Source organism: Antedon bifida, chromosome 1 (assembly GCF_963402885.1).
Source record: "Antedon bifida chromosome 1, ecAntBifi1.1, whole genome shotgun sequence".
In the NCBI taxonomy this organism is placed as follows: domain Eukaryota; kingdom Metazoa; phylum Echinodermata; class Crinoidea; order Comatulida; family Antedonidae; genus Antedon; species Antedon bifida.
In genome coordinates this window covers 5992605-6014844 of record NC_136226.1, presented here as the reverse complement: position 1 = coordinate 6014844, position 22240 = coordinate 5992605, and the positions used below count along the sequence as shown (strand labels likewise).

Genomic DNA, 22240 nt, shown 5'->3' with positions numbered 1-22240 from the left:
ATGTGAAAAATCCTGTAAGGAATTGAGCGGAGCCGTCTTCCGTAGAAATAGGCGGAATCATCTGATAAATTTGTTTCAGGACCTCAACGAAAACGTATTATACGTATGAAACGCCATATGTGGCAAAATAAGTAGAGGGGTATACGGTATAGTCAGTCGTGATTATAACAATGGTTAACAATGGGGATGGTATAAGACAATAGAGTATATCATTTGATGAATTAGTTGCTTGTGAACAATTGGTTTACAATGGTTGAAGTCAATAGGTGTTATGTTTGGGATATAATAATACAATGGTTAACATTGGGTAAGGATGTAAAGGATTGTTGGCGGTAATTTTAAAAAGGGTACAATAAAGATGCACCTGGTTAATTAAAACTAGTTAATTGAGGTATTTGCTTGTTGTATGCCGACATAATCCAAAGACATAAGTTATTTGATCCGGATATTATAACAATGACTAAAACAAAAAGATAACAATGAATGAAGTTATTTAATAAGTATGTCTTGATTGAACTATACCGACAGGTAATTAACCATCTTCCGGATTTGATAACAAAGGGGAGAAACACAGGGTGTTTGACATACTAAAGTTTAATGTGTGACGTCATGATGTTACTTTCACTATTTTTTTGATGATTTTTGTTTTCCAATGTTTAGTTTTATTTTCATTTAAATTGGTTACGTTTACGAAAAGATTTCTTTGTTTCCTTTTAAAATAAAACAAAAAGAGGGGTAAAGAGGGACGCTACTGACATCATGCATAAATTATTTTAATGTGTATAAATATATGGGTAAGTTTATAGTGAACTCATCAGTACCAGTTTTACAACGCACTAAACTCACTTCTACATTCTTGATTAAGAGAATTTAGTACAGTTTTCATCAGCATGAACTTCTACAAACCAACAGCTGATTACACCGATTCTAAATTAGCTGATAAGGCTAAGGCTACTATGCAGCGAGTTATGAGGTCTAGCAAGAGACAGAGAGTAGAAGATGAACCAAATACAAGCGCTTCTTTTCAACAAGATTGTCGACCGGTGGTAAAGAATCACTTTTTTAAGAATGATAGTCGAATTACAGTTACAGCTACTAAACGTATTAAACTTAGTGAAACGAGGCACGTCGTTGCTCAACGTTGGGGTGATGATATGTACGTATGTATCCGAGAATACTATCAATCAGAACCAGATGGTAAATTTAAACCTGGGAAGAAAGGTATTAATTTAACATTGATGCAGTGGAGAGATCTAATGGAGCAAAAGGACATGGTCGATGAAATGTTTTTAGAATTGGATGGATTTGACGATTGTGGAACCGGTGTAGACATGAATGACAATGGAATGCCAGAAACACAAATGACCAAAAAAAGCTACAAGAATGACAATTACGATTGGTTAGAACAGTTCCCGTAATTACATTGTAATCTTTTAGAAAACGGAACGGATTGATGATCTTGAATTGAACAATTTTGGAAATGGGAGTACCCACTTTGAATGTGCATTTAAACATTTTAACCTGCGTGTTATTTTTTTTTGGTGTGGTTTTTTCAGTACTAAATAACATGCTAGTGTATTTGTAAAAGTAATTAAAAAAAAAAAAAAAAAAAAAATAATTTAAATTATCATTTGAATTAATTTGTTATTTCTTCATTTCTATTTAAAAGTTATTTTAAAATAAATTTAAATGTTTTTTGAGTTAATGTATTTTGTTCTTTCTGTCTAAATAATATGTTAGTGTATATATAAAACTATTTTTTTTCTCTATTTAATTGTTATTATGTATTTTGAATTTTATGTTTTTTAAAGTGTATTGCGTGTTTTGCAATAGAATGTGTATTGAAATAAATTTTGTTTTTTAACAACAACAACGAAAATGAAATTTGATCTTTGCGTGTTATTTAAGTATTTGAATTATTTTTATAATTTTTCATTTGGATGATTGAGGGTAATGAGTATGGATGAGTACTTAAGAAAAGTATATTACGATCCTAAACACCCCGGTAGTTTTGGTGGTGTGGACCGACTTCATCAAAATGTAAAAGACGATTTAAATATTACCAAGAAACAAGTTCAGGAATGGCTGAGCAATCAAGATACATATACATTACATAAACCAATTCAACGAAAATTCAAGAGGAACCGTGTACAAGTAAACGCTATCGATGAACAATGGGAAATGGATTTGGTTGACTTGACTTCATTAAAACGTTACAATAAGCAAAATACATTTCTTATAACATGCATAGATGTCTTATCTAAATATGCGTGGGTTATACCGATAAAGAACAAGTCTTCAGATACCGTATTAAAAGCTATGAAAAAAATGTTATCAGGTAAAAGAAAACCGATTAAAATTCATACAGATAAAGGTACAGAATTTATAAATAAAAAAGTACAAACGTATCTGAAATCTAAAGATATACATTTCTTTACGACAAACAACGAAACGAAGGCAAGCATAGTTGAGCGATTCAATAGAACTTTAAAAACGAGAATGTGGAAATTGTTTACAGCAAACGGTAATAAAAAATATATCGACGCACTTCCTAAATTAGTTTCCAGTTACAATAATTCAAAACATAGATCTATAGGAACTGCACCGATTCTCGTTACAAGCGACAACGAGCACGAAGTGTGGCAGAAATTGTATGGTGAAAGAAAGCATCCGGTAAAACGTTTTAAGTTTAAAGTCGGTGATCAAGTGCGTATCAGTAGATATAAGATGATTTTTGAAAAAGGTTATTTAGCAAACTGGACAGAAGAGATATTCACTGTATTTAAACGTAAAGGAACATCAATGCCAACGTATCAAGTAAAGGACTGGAACAATGATATAATCGAAGGAAATTTCTACGAAAAAGAATTACAAAAAGTTTCAAAATCTGATAAAGATGTATATCGCGTCGAAAAAGTAATTAAAAGGCGAAAGCGTGATGGAAAGACAGAATATTTCGTTAAGTGGTTAGGGTACCCTGCTAAATTCAACAGTTGGGTTCAGAATCTAGTCAGATAAACACGAGCATCATGTCATCTCAGTTTCACGTCTCACTACCGAGCAATAGTTCATTGAATTATTTTCCTGAAAATACACTTACAAGTTACACTACAAAATTAGCCGAGTCGATACGATTAAAAGGCGAGTGGGAAGTTGGTTTAACTGAAATACAGTACCCACATACGTGGTACAATGTAGACGATACAAACAATAAAATTTGGGTACGATTAAACGTTTCTCAAATAGAAACAGCAACGATGGAATACAAAATCGAAATTACAAGCGGATATTATAGTTCAGGTTCGAAACTGATTGATACGATAAACTCTGCTTTAAGAAAAAAGAAGTTGGATGATAACATAAGGTTTAAATTCAATTCTGTATCGGAAAAAGTTAATATTTCAACCGATATTCTGACATCTATAACGTCGTTAGGAGGTATGCAAACGTTATTGGGATTCGACATATCTTCGATTCTATTAAATTCAAATGTTACAGGAAATCATCCGATTAATCTTCATCATCGTGTACCTGGTTTATACGTTTATACAGACGTGATCGAACATCAACGAGTTGGAGATGTAAGCGTTCCTTTATTGAGAATTGTACAAACCAAGGAGAGTCAAATGAGAAATATCTATTTTATATTAATTGTACAATAATAATTTCTTTGATTAATTTACTGTACATAATGTAAAAAACAAATACGCATTAGTGTTAATATGAATAAAGATTTAGATTTACGTTTTAAACATTGATTCAGTTTTATTGTTTTAATTCGTGTCAAATAAGATGTTATAAAACGCAATTATTTAACTAAATTACCATCATAATTGTAATGGCGAGTCCTTTGATAACACCTTTCACCGCAGTTATTAGCGGTCCGACATCTTCGGGTAAATCCGTCTTTGTAAGGAAATTGATTGAAAATAATTATTTCAATAAACCCTTTGACGATATTACATGGTGCTATGGTGAATATCAGAATTTATTTTCGGAATTAAGTACAGCTGTATCAAATATAAGTTTTATGGAAGGTATACCTATCGAAACATTAGATGCGTTTGATTCGAGTAAAAATCATTTAGTAATTATAGATGATTTGATGACAGAATGCAGTAGCGATAAAAGAGTCGTTAATTTGTTTACCAAAGGCTCTCATCATAGAAACATTTCAGTGATATTTATAATGCAAAATTTCTTCTACGGTTCCAAAGAAATCCGTACCATTACTTTGAATGCTCATTATATCGTACTTTTTAAAAATCCACGGGATAAAACGCAAATATTGAATTTATCGAAACAAATGTATCCTGGCAAAGGGCGGTTCTTACAAGAGGCATTTAATGACGCTACGCGTGAATCGTACGGATACTTATTCATTGATCTCAAACCATATACGTCGGAAGAAATGAGAATACGAACAAATATCTTTTCAGTAGATAAACATTACGCTTACGTACCAAAAGTATAACACATGTGATTTGAAATTATTCTATTCATTCCAATACAAACTCACAACATGTCAAAACGTATCAAAAAGAACGCAGAAACTTTAAAGTTTTTAGCTAAATGTACGCCTAAACAAAGAAAGGCCCTGCTTGAGAATGCCGACAGTCAATTAGTAACAGCAATCTGTGAGTGTGCAAAGAACATCTTAAAAGGTAGTGTACCGGTGTCTAGTGCTCATAAGAAGAAGTTGGCGAAGCATAGGAAACACTTGCGTGATATTTCCAATAAAGCTATACCTACGCTTCGACGTAAGCGTATACTACTTCAAAAGGGAGGATTTCTTGGTCTTATTTTGAAACCTATATTACAGACTCTGGGCGGATTACTTTTGGAATAAAATGGAGCACACAAAAAAATTGATTGTAGTTCCTCAAGAATTGGCAAATACATTGCTACATAGCAAGCACTATGAACAAAAGCACAAAACAATAACTAACGGATTAGATGACTCTATGCAGACTATTCTTAATAGACAGGATATTAGCGATCACGATAAAATCACAATGTACAATCAAGTACTTCAGCGTTTTTTAAATAAAGAGAAGCCCGTTAACAACCCTTCACCTATGAACATAAATATGCATGGACCTCTTAATGACGAAGACAAGAATGATGAATCGACAGAAGCAATCAAGGATGATTCGATGACAAAAGAAGTATTGCAAAGCATGCCTATATCGTTAAAATCAAAAACTAAGACATTTTTAGATCGAATAGACCGATACAGAAATATGGGTATTTTAGATTGGACAAAATACGGTGAAATGATCATCGAAGGAGAATTGCTAAAGGGTAGTAATTTATTTGATTTAACCAAAGATATGATACAAGAAAGGCGAGGATTTGAACCAGTGGGGTGGAAAGAATTTATATCGGTGTTGGCGAAGTTGAACACGCCAGAAAGTTTGATTGGAAATGCTACACGACGCAACATGTTGCAACGTCTAAAATCTGGTGAAATAAGCCCTCTTTCAAAAACCACATCTACAAAATCTAAACGACTTGAAAGATTTGATGACGACGATGACGATGAAGATAAAAAATATACTATTACTAAAAAGAAACGTACTAAAACTAAACCGAAATGGCTTGGATTCTAATCAATTTTATAAAATGTTTTTTTCAGTTATTAAATGTATTCATTATTCAAATTTATTTCGTTGTTTGTTGTTTTCTTTCTTTCATTATTTACTAACCAACGCGTAATAAAGATACATACACATATTTTTTTTTTTTTCAACATTTAAATTTTAATACCAATATGAAAAAGACAATACTTAATTAAAATATGTTAGTTAACATTTTGACAAATTGTATTTTTATATACTCCTTATCATACACCGGTAGGTTAACATCGTATCTACGTTCTACAAAATCATTAACATGTGCATCGTTAGTATTCTTATCTTTAGTGAACATATTAACTATATTTGAGGTGTCAATACCTCTACATTTATGAACAATATAAAAAATACAATATTGACCACAGACGGTCGACAATGGAGCCTGTAAACCCGTATCATTAAAAGTCCACGTGTTTACCGTACGATTTAGAAAATTTACAAAATGATTACTGTAATATTGAGGCGAATGTCCGAATGAATCAAAAAATTCACCTTCGTTAATATTGTTTAGAAAAAAAGCGACCCAATGCGAACCGTTTTGACTACTATCATCAACATTTGCTATGTAAGCACTAGGGTAACTTTTTATTCTTTTAGGTAACAAATCTGAAGGATATACACCTCGAAAGTATCTTTGAGTTAATGGATCAGATTTAACTAATTTTAAAAGTTGCACAGTATCCATGATTTTTTTAAAAGTCTAAAATTACGTTACGAGACTTATCGATTTCTATTAATGAATCAAATTCTGAATAAACTATTACGTTAATTGTTTCAACCAAAGCGGTAGCAAATTGAATTTCAAGACGTATATTGCCGTGTTTAATTAAATTGAAATGTCCACTGCTTGATAAATCGGGTGTAAGGTCGAATGCAAACAACGTGTATCCTCTGGCGTAGTCTTCTCTGGATATTTGATTTCCCGTGTCGTCGAATAATGTATTTAATCCGGAGAATAAACTTTGATAGGCTAAAATATAACTTCCTTCACCGTTTGCTTCAAAATTAGGCTTTAATGGTTTCCAAGGTATTTGCTCACCGTCCAAATATAAGGATATAAAATTGGTGTTAAAGTGTTGAAAATTAAATGGATTTTTGCTATAATCACCGTTGAAAGCGTCGGTTCCTACTAATCCTACCACTAAGCGTTTCGGTAGATTCCCGTTGTACAGCGACTCTCGGGTAAAGGAAAGGTTCCCCCGCGGTATCGACAGCGTTTTAACCTCGACTCGACGAAGAGGGTATTTAGCTGACCCGCGCTCCAGCGCTTTTGCATGAGCCAGCGCTATAGATGGATTTAGTTTCACTTTTCGTACGTAAATAGATGCATCTTCTAACTGTAACTTATAACCAGCTTGCGCATCGGATGACATCAAACAGAATGCGTTTTTACTTCGATGCAATTTTAATTTAATGTCAACTCCATTAAGCATCATACGATCTTGAAAGAATATATCGCAATGAATAGGTCCTATCAAATCAACCAATCGACTTCCTCGTATGTACTGAGATCGTTTTTTAAGTCCTTGATTCGCAGCAGCATCGTCTAAAGTTGGATTTGCTACATCCATTCTACCCGCTGTATCTTTATAAAACAATCCACCTGTAAGGTGAGTTTCCTTCGCGTCAGCACCGTACGTTAACAAGGTTTCAATCATCGCTCTGTACGAATAAGTGTTATTCGATGGAGTAATTAATCTCTCATTCAAAGAAACGTCAACTTCATTGAATAAGGACTGTAGTAGTAAATTAGTTGGTCCGACAGGATCGTCAGCATGCAAATCTGTTCCATCGCCTCTTGTAATTTTAACTTTAACTCGTAACATAGTCTGTGATAAATCTACGTATTCTTCGGTGGAACCTTGAATGTTAAATTGAACCGGTCCTGTATCGGTAATACTATTGAAAGGATGATACTGAACCCATTGTCCCTTCGTTATACTTGTTTGAGTCGGTGGAACAGAAAACAAATCCAATTCTGACTTTAAACATTCGCAAGATTGTTTGTGTACGTACGCCATAGTAATTATTAATCAAATATATCGGAGGATCTTCTCGCTCTCTTAGTTCTTCTTCGACTGACTTCATTGCTTTTTCGCTTTCTCTTTTTATTCACTTTTCCGTTACCATTCTGAGAAACAATTCGTTTACCGGCTTGCGTAATTCTACGTTTTACAGCTTGTTTGATATTTTGTCCACTTATAGCATCCTCCATTATTTCGGCTCCTGTTCGTAACGCTTGTTTTCCTAGAGTTTTGGCACCTTTTTTTAAAAGCGGTACAGCTTTTTTAAACAAACCAGACAACATTCCACCTAATCCGTACCCTCTCTGATTAGATGATCCATGAAATACAGGTAGGCTTAAACCGCCAGCTTGACCTACGTAGTAATCCTCATACGCGTTAGGCATGATTAAATGAGATGCGATGATCTACTCTGTCGAAAATGAAGCTTCACTAAAACCTTCCCACGTTGAAATGATACTTTCTCACCAGTGTCACTCCTTATATCTATCGAAATGGTATCAATTTCTTTTTTTATTAAACGCTTGTAGTGAGGCATCATGTATTCGTGAGAAGTAACGTTTCTCATTTGACTCTCCTTGGTTTGTACAATTCTCAATAAAGGAACGCTTACATCTCCAACTCGTTGATGTTCGATCACGTCTGTATAAACGTATAAACCAGGTACACGATGATGAAGATTAATCGGATGATTTCCTGTAACATTTGAATTTAATAGAATCGAAGATATGTCGAATCCCAATAACGTTTGCATACCTCCTAACGACGTTATAGATGTCAGAATATCGGTTGAAATATTAACTTTTTCCGATACAGAATTGAATTTAAACCTTATGTTATCATCCAACTTCTTTTTTCTTAAAGCAGAGTTTATCGTATCAATCAGTTTCGAACCTGAACTATAATATCCGCTTGTAATTTCGATTTTGTATTCCATCGTTGCTGTTTCTATTTGAGAAACGTTTAATCGTACCCAAATTTTATTGTTTGTATCGTCTACATTGTACCACGTATGTGGGTACTGTATTTCAGTTAAACCAACTTCCCACTCGCCTTTTAATCGTATCGACTCGGCTAATTTTGTAGTGTAACTTGTAAGTGTATTTTCAGGAAAATAATTCAATGAACTATTGCTCGGTAGTGAGACGTGAAACTGAGATGACATGATGCTCGTGTTTATCTGACTAGATTCTGAACCCAACTGTTGAATTTAGCAGGGTACCCTAACCACTTAACGAAATATTCTGTCTTTCCATCACGCTTTCGCCTTTTAATTACTTTTTCGACGCGATATACATCTTTATCAGATTTTGAAACTTTTTGTAATTCTTTTTCGTAGAAATTTCCTTCGATTATATCATTGTTCCAGTCCTTTACTTGATACGTTGGCATTGATGTTCCTTTACGTTTAAATACAGTGAATATCTCTTCTGTCCAGTTTGCTAAATAACCTTTTTCAAAAATCATCTTATATCTACTGATACGCACTTGATCACCGACTTTAAACTTAAAACGTTTTACCGGATGCTTTCTTTCACCATACAATTTCTGCCACACTTCGTGCTCGTTGTCGCTTGTAACGAGAATCGGTGCAGTTCCTATAGATCTATGTTTTGAATTATTGTAACTGGAAACTAATTTAGGAAGTGCGTCGATATATTTTTTATTACCGTTTGCTGTAAACAATTTCCACATTCTCGTTTTTAAAGTTCTATTGAATCGCTCAACTATGCTTGCCTTCGTTTCGTTGTTTGTCGTAAAGAAATGTATATCTTTAGATTTCAGATACGTTTGTACTTTTTTATTTATAAATTCTGTACCTTTATCTGTATGAATTTTAATCGGTTTTCTTTTACCTGATAACATTTTTTTCATAGCTTTTAATACGGTATCTGAAGACTTGTTCTTTATCGGTATAACCCACGCATATTTAGATAAGACATCTATGCATGTTATAAGAAATGTATTTTGCTTATTGTAACGTTTTAATGAAGTCAAGTCAACCAAATCCATTTCCCATTGTTCATCGATAGCGTTTACTTGTACACGGTTCCTCTTGAATTTTCGTTGAATTGGTTTATGTAATGTATATGTATCTTGATTGCTCAGCCATTCCTGAACTTGTTTCTTGGTAATATTTAAATCGTCTTTTACATTTTGATGAAGTCGGTCCACACCACCAAAACTACCGGGGTGTTTAGGATCGTAATATACTTTTCTTAAGTACTCATCCATACTCATTACCCTCAATCATCCAAATGAAAAATTATAAAAATAATTCAAATACTTAAATAACACGCAAAGATCAAATTTCATTTTCGTTGTTGTTGTTAAAAAACAAAATTTATTTCAATACACATTCTATTGCAAAACACGCAATACACTTTAAAAAACATAAAATTCAAAATACATAATAACAATTAAATAGAGAAAAAAAATAGTTTTATATATACACTAACATATTATTTAGACAGAAAGAACAAAATACATTAACTCAAAAAACATTTAAATTTATTTTAAAATAACTTTTAAATAGAAATGAAGAAATAACAAATTAATTCAAATGATAATTTAAATTATTTTTTTTTTTTTTTTTTTAATTACTTTTACAAATACACTAGCATGTTATTTAGTACTGAAAAAACCACACCAAAAAAAAATAACACGCAGGTTAAAATGTTTAAATGCACATTCAAAGTGGGTACTCCCATTTCCAAAATTGTTCAATTCAAGATCATCAATCCGTTCCGTTTTCTAAAAGATTACAATGTAATTACGGGAACTGTTCTAACCAATCGTAATTGTCATTCTTGTAGCTTTTTTTGGTCATTTGTGTTTCTGGCATTCCATTGTCATTCATGTCTACACCGGTTCCACAATCGTCAAATCCATCCAATTCTAAAAACATTTCATCGACCATGTCCTTTTGCTCCATTAGATCTCTCCACTGCATCAATGTTAAATTAATACCTTTCTTCCCAGGTTTAAATTTACCATCTGGTTCTGATTGATAGTATTCTCGGATACATACGTACATATCATCACCCCAACGTTGAGCAACGACGTGCCTCGTTTCACTAAGTTTAATACGTTTAGTAGCTGTAACTGTAATTCGACTATCATTCTTAAAAAAGTGATTCTTTACCACCGGTCGACAATCTTGTTGAAAAGAAGCGCTTGTATTTGGTTCATCTTCTACTCTCTGTCTCTTGCTAGACCTCATAACTCGCTGCATAGTAGCCTTAGCCTTATCAGCTAATTTAGAATCGGTGTAATCAGCTGTTGGTTTGTAGAAGTTCATGCTGATGAAAACTGTACTAAATTCTCTTAATCAAGAATGTAGAAGTGAGTTTAGTGCGTTGTAAAACTGGTACTGATGAGTTCACTATAAACTTACCCATATATTTATACACATTAAAATAATTTATGCATGATGTCAGTAGCGTCCCTCTTTACCCCTCTTTTTGTTTTATTTTAAAAGGAAACAAAGAAATCTTTTCGTAAACGTAACCAATTTAAATGAAAATAAAACTAAACATTGGAAAACAAAAATCATCAAAAAAATAGTGAAAGTAACATCATGACGTCACACATTAAACTTTAGTATGTCAAACACCCTGTGTTTCTCCCCTTTGTTATCAAATCCGGAAGATGGTTAATTACCTGTCGGTATAGTTCAATCAAGACATACTTATTAAATAACTTCATTCATTGTTATCTTTTTGTTTTAGTCATTGTTATAATATCCGGATCAAATAACTTATGTCTTTGGATTATGTCGGCATACAACAAGCAAATACCTCAATTAACTAGTTTTAATTAACCAGGTGCATCTTTATTGTACCCTTTTTAAAATTACCGCCAACAATCCTTTACATCCTTACCCAATGTTAACCATTGTATTATTATATCCCAAACATAACACCTATTGACTTCAACCATTGTAAACCAATTGTTCACAAGCAACTAATTCATCAAATGATATACTCTATTGTCTTATACCATCCCCATTGTTAACCATTGTTATAATCACGACTGACTATACCGTATACCCCTCTACTAAAATATTTATCTTCTTACTAATTTCGATCTAGAACCTAGACTACTACTAGTTCGCATTCGACCAAATTTCTCGGGGCTGCCGGTCTGACAATATTAGACCGTTCATTGGCGACTAACTCTCACCCACTGAAAGATCAATCGAGAGCAGCATCGAAGAACCTTTACTTGACTAATCTTGCGATAGGTCAAATGGTTGCATTCGTATCTCGTCTTTCAGAATGGACGTTGAGTTGCGTTAACTCCGGCTATACATGGGTCTTCCCAAATATCTATGTAAGCGAACTGGGTGTAAATACAATGAAAACAGGTGTAGGCATTATATGTACTGATTATATTATCTGCGCATGTCTGATCAATGACCCCGATAACTTGCGGTGTAACAAAAGGAAGCATTATGCAAGCAAAAAGAGCCCCATCCTGCGTCGAACACAAACTTCAAAGATAATGCGCCTATGAGTAAGGCGGCAGAGGGTATTCGTTATTGGGGTTTCTGTCCCCTTTCTGGCCAATACACTTTTGATTGACTTTGGTTTTATCTTATCTCTGCCTTAACATCGAAGGCACCAAGGACCTTTATGCTCAACAAAAGGCATTGGATCATTGTGTACGCGTTGAAGTACTTCCGGTTCACAATTCGTGTCCTCTGTATGGATGTCCTACTTTCCTACCAAATGCGCGCGATCCGGATGCCAGGAATCAAAATCGAGATTTTCCACAAGAAGGGTTATTAAAGGGTCAATTTACAAAGTTGGCTTTATTTTTATATTATACAAAATTAATGGTCAATGTTTTTGAGTGCAATGGAGAGACTATTTTTTACTTGGAAAACGGAAATAACTAATCAATGAATGTAAATAATCTGTCTATTCCACCATTTATTATGTTTCAAACACACCTATTTGTATTCGTTTGTATTTGCCGCTTCTATTCTAAATCAAATGGCTTGGCCCATTAAAAAATACGGCGCTCGGAATTTGACCGCGAAGTGGAGTTTATATTGGGTTTTTTTCCCTAGCCTACCGTTTTGCACACTCTTCTTAACTCGAGCGTGCAATGTACTCTACGTAAATTGTGAAGATGAATCAGCCAATCAAACGGCAAAGATAACGCCGGTACGTTTGTTCATAAAATAAAATATCAAACTTTTAACACAAAAAGGCCAAGTCAACGATAACAATCGAATTGCATTCGGGCTGCACATGTGTCGCGAACGCTTTCGGACGATAAAGTCGGCTTTGTCTGTAGATACCTCTGGGGTTCTGGGGGATTAATACGAATATGTTCATGGTGTTTCTGTGAACCCGATTGGACTATCGTCGATGAGGAATGTGATTTAATGATCTACGAAGTTCATGAACCTTATGTTAAAACTGTCAGTTCTGTGCGCTTTTCAATCCATTAACATTAAAATAGGCATCAAGTGCGGAACACTTCATTTTGATAAAAAAAATTATGAAAACGATTTTCCAAACACAACTCCTGGTTTGAGTTATTTATAACTGGAAGGTCATTTTTACTACGATACTTTTTAGACAACAACAAATCATACATTTTCAATTAATTTGTTAATATTAATACTTTAAATATTCACAGTTTCATTTTTATGTAGCTGCGTGAATTGAAATAAAAGATATAGGCCTATACAGTATACGGAAACTAGCATTTACTTTAAAGCTAAACACTCGTTTAAAAAAATGTTTTTTCCTCAAAATCCCAGATGATCGTCAGCAAGCATGAATTAAACGATAAGGGGTCTTGCTATGTTATAGGCCAAATATGGTTTTTGTCTCACTCAAGAGTTTTATAGCACTACTAAATAATCAACCTTTAATTATAAATTCACTCTAAATACTATAGACTTAAATTTCAATGGATAGATAGATGCAGAAACTTCGATTTCCGTTTTACAATTTCAATTGGTTTCCTGTATTATCCAGCTTCTGTATTCGCACATGAATAGTTTCATATTGATAAGGAAACTTAAAATATCATACACCGTACTACATTATCCGTATGAGAGAGAGAGACCGAGAATAGGGAGACAATAGTTAACGATAGTTCCCCATTCATAGGCGGGCACCCCCACACACCTCCTAATTTCGAAACAAGAAATGCAAAAGATAGATCTCATCACCTCAATTTACAAATTAAGCACTGTTCCCTCTATTTTAAAATGTTGGATTTACCACTGTACCCTCTCATACACAAAGTGTTTCTGGCAAACGTAAAATAAACGTTAAGAAATACTGTACAATTACTTTCGTTGGTACTTGTATTTTTTTAATGTCGTATGGTAGTTAAATGTTTACTAACCGTTTGTTTTAGTCGGTGATGAAGCTCCGTCACTATCGATCCCGCCGCCTGGACTCGTAGATACCGATAAGTCATCGACATCATGATGTGAGGAATCCACGTCCCGTGCTTTACTGCTTTCTAACTGAGGGGGTGATGATAGATATTCATTGCTGTGTATGGGGTGACACAACCCCATTCCTGGTGGTATACCCGTATGTGCGGTGACGGTGTGTGCCGTCGTGCCCGTGGGCATCGTGCTTGGTATACCCCATTCTGGCTGGTATTGCATCGAGGTCTGATGTACGGTGTGAGGATTGTAGGCCATGGCTGATATATGATGCATCCCTCCCATTGCTCTCTGTAATGAAAAATTTTATTTTCGTCTCTTATAATATTACTATTTAATAGCATTTTCATTTTTATGGATAAGTTAAGGAAGTATCATATACTGTACACTATTTCATTCATAAATATCTTCTGTTAGTTTCAAATCAGACGGTTCTATAGATACAAACACATAACAATAAACAAATCAGCACAATTTAATACCAATCTTAAGCCTATATTACAGTAGTTATAATTTCTGAATTGCATCAACTATTATCCAGAAACAATTTCGAACGAATAAAGAACAGTTTACCATATTGGCCCTAAGTAAAGTGCAGTATTCGTTAAACATAATTATTACAATTCCCACGATGTACACACATGTGCAGATTGTACGCAACAATAAAACCAAAGTGACATTTTCGGGTATTGACACACTAAACAACCAAACAACTTTAAAATAAAAAGTTCTTGTGACCCAATGAGCTTCAAGAAAAAAAAAGCCTTATTAATTATTTACAGAATTCGACATCAGAGAAATTGTCTAATCTGGCGTCGCTATAAATTTTAATATCGTAACGAGTGTTTGTCAGGCCTTGTTCTTATTGTGTCAAAGGCAGCCATTTTCTGAGCCTTATTTGTACTTGTTGATAAAATGATTTATCTTTTGTCCTGTAGATTTGGGTATTATTACTTTAAAATTTCCAGATCCAAAATAACGTTAAAGGTGTTTTTTTTTAATAAATTGAAAATTAAAATGTTTAAAAATGTTTTGCTTTTTATACGGTAGTGTACTGTCGCACAATATATTTTTCGCACTTTGTAATAAAGTCTGCCGCACTTTTTCTGCCGCACTTTGTATTATACATTCTGCACTTTTTTATATATTCTGCCGCACTTTGTAATAAATTCTGCCGCATTTTGTAATATACCCATTGTCGTACTTTGTACGGTATACCACTGTCGCGCTTTGTAAAAAAATGTTCGGACTTTGTAAAAACCAGTATATTAGTTCAGATCTATCTGTGTTTGATATCGAATTATTAGTTTCTGTATTGGTATTGTTATTTAAATTTTAATACTATTATACTGTATCAGAATTGTAGGACTAAATTAGAATTGTAGGTAAACTTAGCAAGTAACACTTTGATGCGCAAGTTTTATGTTTAATCACGGACCAATTGATTATTAGCGGCAGCTTTTAAACTGTATGGGAATAATAATTCATTGATTATAGGCTTTTACGATTTTGAGGGATAAAACCAAACCAGATGTACGGTTATTTACATTTTATGGCAGGCGATATGCCAGAGGAACTTTATTTGCTGTTTCACCTTGGTATTGCTAAAAAAATCTGCTTTATGAGATAGGCCTAGGTATAGTAACAAAACCCTCGTATTGTATTATATACTCCAAAACCAGTGAATACATTACTTGGGATATATTTTGCTTTTACTGGTTTCACTGAATAGTCAGGTTATTGGTCATATTTTTCCAACGTTTTCATAAAGTACATGTGTAGTGCGTCAGTATGTTGAAGGGAACTGACTGATTTTTAAGGATAAAGACTTGTTTATTGCGATTCACATTGTTGTTTATATAAAATAGTTTGTAATAAAGTGAACAACCTTTACTAACAATGGGTACTCTGTGTACACAAAGCAGTCTTACTGACAAAAGAACTATAGGCGCTATTCATTGTTATCGAGTTGGTTAATTTGTAATAGTTTAACTACTCGGATTTGTTCTCTTTTATTGCCACTACGTATAGCGCACGTTGGAACACGTGCCTATACAACGTTCATGTGAAAAAGACAAAGAAGAATATTCTATTATTACCGTATATCAATTATATAACGTTAAAGAATGTGTCGCGATTGCAATAGCAATAGGGATATAACGACGACCATCGACTCATGTGAAAACTAACGAAAACAAACTTATTAATATCATTGTTATATAATATTACAGTTATAAAACATTTCCAAATAAATGTCCAATGGTTTCGGTAAGATAATAAAAAGTACAGTACATTTTAATTTACATTCACTGAAATTTATAAAATTTTAAAATAAATTAAAAATGATATTTAAATTGTTTGTTTTTTTAATTCATGAATTTGCCTTTAAATCTGTTTTTCTCGCATTTTCTTGTTAAGAATGTGTTACACACATGATTTGTATGTAACATCATTTCGCTAGTGAAGGGTTCAAAATGTTATTTAAAAAATGCAAAATGCAGTAGAAAATTATGTTTCGTAACTTTTTTGGTACTGCTATAGAATTAAGGTTTTTAAATCTCTGAACAAGAATGATTTATAAAAACAGACACAAATTCAGACGACAAAGAAATTTACCTGATAAAAAGATGTATAAAAATGATGTAAATAAGCTTAATGTGCTAAATATCGTTTTAAATTTGTACAAACAATATACTTTATACAGCCTTTTGACGTAAAAATGTACAAATTATTATTATCAAGCAATGTTGATAGACTGTATTTATAGTAAACTGAAATTTGTTTTCCTATTATGTTGTTACACAACAGGCCTACAGCCATTAAAATTAAATAGACAATAGATTAAGTAAGCATGCGGCTCTGTCATTTTGATGAGGAACGTGGAAAAGGGTTTTTTATTTACCAACTAAGAATTTTACCGGTGGCTAGTTATTAACAGTTCGCTGTGTACACAATGTAATGTGTCCTGTGTAAAACAACGTGGTATAATTAGATTCGCCATTTAGAAATGCATCAAGGCGATGAACTGGAATCAAGCAGAACTTAATTGGCCAAAATGTTTAGGCCTAAATCTATTTTGTTTTCATCCAAGAAGGAACTGATTTGTTTGGTCACGTGCTGATTTCCAGTGACATTTTGCGTCGGTATAATTCGAATCTGGATATCTCATTTTGGTTTTGAGGAAAATCGATTGGAGGATTATCAATTTAAAAAAAATTAGGCCAGACAGTCATTGGCGAGTTGTAAACAAACACGTGCATTAAGATGAACTCAAATACTATACTAAGGTATACCGATATGCATTTTTTACAAAATAAACAATGAAGGTTATGTGGTGTATTGTCCCTCAAAATCAGACTTTTAATAGCCCATTCTGCAGTTCTAATAAAGTTATTCACTTCTGTAAAAAACAAAATTATTTCACTTATAGAAAGAGAAAAAGAAACGTTTAATTCTAACCAAAAACCATTGTCTGACAGACAATTTAAGTATTTTTTTACTTTAAATAAATTAAAATAATAATTTTTTTTTCAGGTAAAATCATTATCATCACTATCATGTGACATTAAAATGGCATATTCAACACAAATTTGAAAACAACTATTTTTTAGAGGGACAATATATCTTTTAGCATTATTCACTGAATTCATGGATTAATACCAGTTAACATATTGAATGTTTATTTAATTTACTTTATACTGTACCTACTGTTCATATTTTGTTTGAAATATCTATCTCATGTGTTGCTGTTATCATTATGGATATGATACTTATGTATCTATACGTACACGCGTCAGACAGTTGTGATTGTGAAATAGCCTTTAGCTTTAGTTTATAGTAATAATAAAAACATATTGTTTACTTTAACTATTTCCTCCATGATTTAACAATATAAGTTAATTGTAAATATATTTTAATTATCAAACTGCAAACCTTGCGAATTATTACTATTAGGAACTATAGGTCTAAAGCATTTTGTACCGTGTTTCTAAACAATAATATTTATTTTAATATTATAATGTTTTAATGCAATTACAGGTATATTTAAAACGTAATGTTTTAACTGTGTAATAAGTTTCTTTTCAAACTATTATCAGAAAAACACATTTTAAAAAAAAATCGAACAATACATATTTCATTTTTACTTTAGGATTTTAACCCGGAATAAATTTAACCACAATAAAAAAAGAGGTTCCTAAAAAACACGTGTCGTGTACAAAGTTTAATTAAAATCTCTGCAAACAGAAGCATTGACTGACTGTTGTAGGCGGTGAAAATGAATCTTTTAAGTAAACTTAGTAAGTTTAGGCCTAAAATAGTAGCGAACACATTTTAAACTGCAATAAATAAAATTGTGTCCGCAATTTTAATTGAACTGCAGACACAATTCATCAATAACAAAAATATTGAACAAATGTTTATTGGTATTTAATACAATTGAGGATAATTATCATCAAAATAATAACGATACTTTCTTTGATCAACCTTACTTAACTACCAATAACGACTTGAAGCCTGCCAGCTGTGCTCGCCAGCATGCGGCTTGTACGTCGTTATCACCGGTCCTTGCGTTTGGGGACCTGCCTATAACGAAGGAGGAAACACGGGATTTAGGCTTACCTCTTTTAACCAAAAAGCATACAGTAAATTAATTTTCAAGATGTGGACGTAAAAAAACACGTACTAAAAAAGTACACGCGGTTCAGTGTCAGTCGGTAATTACGTTTTAATGTTTTAACTCCCGGCATAGTTATTGAATTATAAATATTATTGTTATTAACTGTACCACCACTTGAAAAAACAATTTTTTTTCCATTGCATTCACAATACAATATAATGTCAGATATTTACCTGAATTTTAAATTACGCCATCTTAACCTAAATTGTCGAATAAATTTTATTCTGTTTATTTAATATAATTATAAAAATATTGTAATTAAATATAATTTATTTTTAGAAGCTATACTTTTGAAACTGTGGCACACTTCTTGAGAAAAGACTCGTCCAGAGCAGGGAAGAGTATAATTTCACAATTCCCTGGTCCAGAGTAATTAAGATAAAAGTAAAATAAAGTGATTTAACAATAGGCCTATTTACAAGAACATTTAAACTAAGTTATGTACAAATTGTAAGCTTGTACCAAAAGTAATACAGGATTTAAAAACAAAGAACTAGGCATTTCTATTGTTGCTTTCCTTTCTTCTTTTTTTATACAAATGATTAATCGCATTATCAGCTTGTTTATCTTTAATAATTGTGGATAACCAATGAGGCATAATGTTACTAAAAAGATTCAATGGGTTCCAATTTAAAAAGTTGTCTCATTCTTACCATTGCCTGTTGTAGTTGTTTTATATATTAATTGATTGATTATATAGTATTTTTAAAGAAGAGAATTATAATTAACTTTGAACTATAAATTTGATGTATGATTTTTATATTTTGCCAAGTTTTTTTATTGTATATACAAATCATTTATTATAACTTTTAATTAAATATGGTCTGCACTTTTTTTTTATTGTTTTTTACATTTTTGATTTTAACTGCAGTGTATTAATAAAGATTTTCTGATTTTTATTTTTATATAAAGTAGACCAAAAAAAGATGAATTGAAATTATTATACCTGAATAACAATAGCCTATATTATTGAAAACTTGTACTCACACCTAATTGTCACCTTTTATACCTTAACCAAAAGTTGTCATCTGCATCAATAAATTGCCTAATTATATTCATTGATAATTGTTATGGTATTGTTAATATCTTTATCATAAATTCATATTGAGAAAAAAAATTACGTTGAATACACTGTAAGCACATGGTAAGAATTGATACCACCATTAATCACATCTGTCAACTTACTTTCAATTGAACTCAATACAAATTGAATCACATTATATTGAAGTTTTCATTATTTTAATATTCACTTTTGACTTTCGAACTGTAAGCACGTGCTTTAATTACCCCTCACAGACGTGTCTACGTCGTACGGTCGTAAACCCCCCTAAAAAACATCTCTATAATATTTAATATACTGCATGTATCACAATCCTATCTTATACCCCAGACCCACGTTTTATATACCAGAATATCTTAAACACTATTGTAAAGTTAGAGCTGTACGTTTCCTATCCTAATAATTACCGTTTATTGAATCTAGCGGGGATAAGTAAGCACTACTACACTAGTGCATCATTACATTGTTCTAACTGTGTGTTACTTTATCTACCTTTAAAAACGTTAAATTATAAAAGGGAAAGATAATAATTAATGGCATAAACACATTATAAGATAATCATTAAGCAAAATTAGGTATAGCTTACTACTATTTTTACGTGCATTTTAACAAACCCTGAGTTAAAAATAAAAAATATTAGACACTTTAGCATTTATTTACCTGATATGGTGAATGTTGAGCCGACTGTAAACTTGCAGGATAATGATGAAGAGCACTTCCTACACCACCGTACAAGGGATGCTCCATAATAAATTAAGAGTTTACCCCAGTCCAGTTACACAAATTAAAGTTCAGTCAATTGGTAGACAGATAAACGCTGTTACCACTGTATCGTTCCAGTATTACACCGTTGTAAAGTAGATATTAAAAAGTTAAAACAATTAATTTCCAGACCAGTTTCATAAGGTAAAATACTTGATTTCTAGCCAGAAGATCATCATGATACAATTAACTATTGATGAGCTATTTGCTGTGTCAGTCATTCAATGGCCTAACTCACTATTACTCCAAAAATACAAGTTTTCATAAACACTTCAGGCGGTGTCACCAAAACACAGGTTAACGTTTGTGAGCATGCGCAGATATCCAGTACTGAGCATGCTCAATTAAGTTTTAACTTAGCGAAGATAAAAGTCACGTGCAAATAATGTTGTATTCACTACTTGTTGGGAGTGGTTAGCAACTTTAAAACAATGTTTGAAATAAACAAAAGCTAATTTCCTTTGTTCCCTACTAAATTCTAAGAATGTAATCAATACTATACAGTATGTATACACATTTTTTTTTTCACAGTGGAAATAATTTAAACTAAAAACATTGTAGTAGAAATTATCTAAAAGTATTGTAACTAATTTGTTAACAGTATTGTTTTTCACACTTCCGATAAAGTCTTCTCAAATCTATCGTCAATACGATTAAAGAAAACAGCAAAATGTACACTTGTTTTATGCAACAACAAAAAAACAATAAAGTTTATTTTATTTGGAAATTAGGAACGTTTTCGACTATTCTAGTCTTTCAAATTTGTGAAAAAGATACATGGTCGAAAATTTTCAAATAAATAAATTGTATTTTTATTGTCTATGCATTACCATCAATTGTGGTATCAATTTTGATTTGATTTCTTGTTTTTATACACCAAGAAGAAACGTAATGCTGAAATAGCCAAAAAGAGAAAACAAAATAAACTGATGTTGAGCTGGAATGTATTTCAAAGTGTTTTATACTCGAAAAACAAACAAGAAATAGAAACAGAACTAAAACCATACCAAAGCTGCAACTTGCCAACAACTAATTTAAGGCGGGAAACAACATTTTAAAATAAATGCTGTAAAAGATAAAAGAAAGGCAAAAAATAACAACGCCTAATTCTGAGGAAAACTGTTTCTTAATTTTGAAAATGTGAAGAGAAATTTCAGTGTATTATTAATAGGAAATCTTAAAACAAGTTTCCCTTTGATTGATGATATAGGTCCATACATATGTACAGTATTAAAACAAATTAAACAGGTAACAATAATTAGGTGATCATTTAGAATAAAATGATCACCTATTGTTATTGTATAAAATCTTTATTATTATTTTTTTTTTTATTATTTTTTTTTGGTTTTCCGCAACGAAGTTGCAGGAAAACCTCTTGTGATTGTACGAAATCATCATCATCATCTTTTTTAGTTATCCGCATTCAGCGGATAACTCCTTGTAACTGTCCTGTTTCATCATCTTTTTTTTTTTTTTTCTGTATTCTTCTTTCTTTCTGTCATTTTTGTGCAGAGCGTATCTCTAAAACGTGTTAACATAACATTTCATAACTTTGTCAACATATGAGCGTTCACGTGAAGTTGTGCACCTGCTATTGTAAATGACGTCAGAGTTGCGTAACATGACTTACGCGCGTTTTTACGAATTTCGCGTATT

At 32.4% G+C, this 22240-nt stretch overlaps 1 protein-coding gene across 2 annotated transcripts in view; it reads right to left on the bottom strand.

Annotated features, from left to right (window-relative positions):
- The window catches only part of LOC144839491 (homeobox protein MOX-2-like), a 68329-nt gene that overhangs the window by 19310 nt on the left and 26779 nt on the right, over positions 1 to 22240 (bottom strand). The window contains exons 1-2 of one of the 2 annotated variants that reach the window (XM_078694875.1): positions 20483 to 20833; positions 14036 to 14375 (exon numbers count right to left, since the gene is read on the bottom strand). In XM_078694875.1, the coding sequence (XP_078551001.1) occupies positions 14036 to 14375; positions 20483 to 20569 (427 nt within the window). In that variant the 5' untranslated portion in view covers positions 20570 to 20833. Of the gene's footprint in view, positions 1 to 14035; positions 14376 to 20482; positions 20834 to 22240 lie in introns of those variants that run through there. The other variant, XM_078694883.1, reaches the window with a different exon arrangement.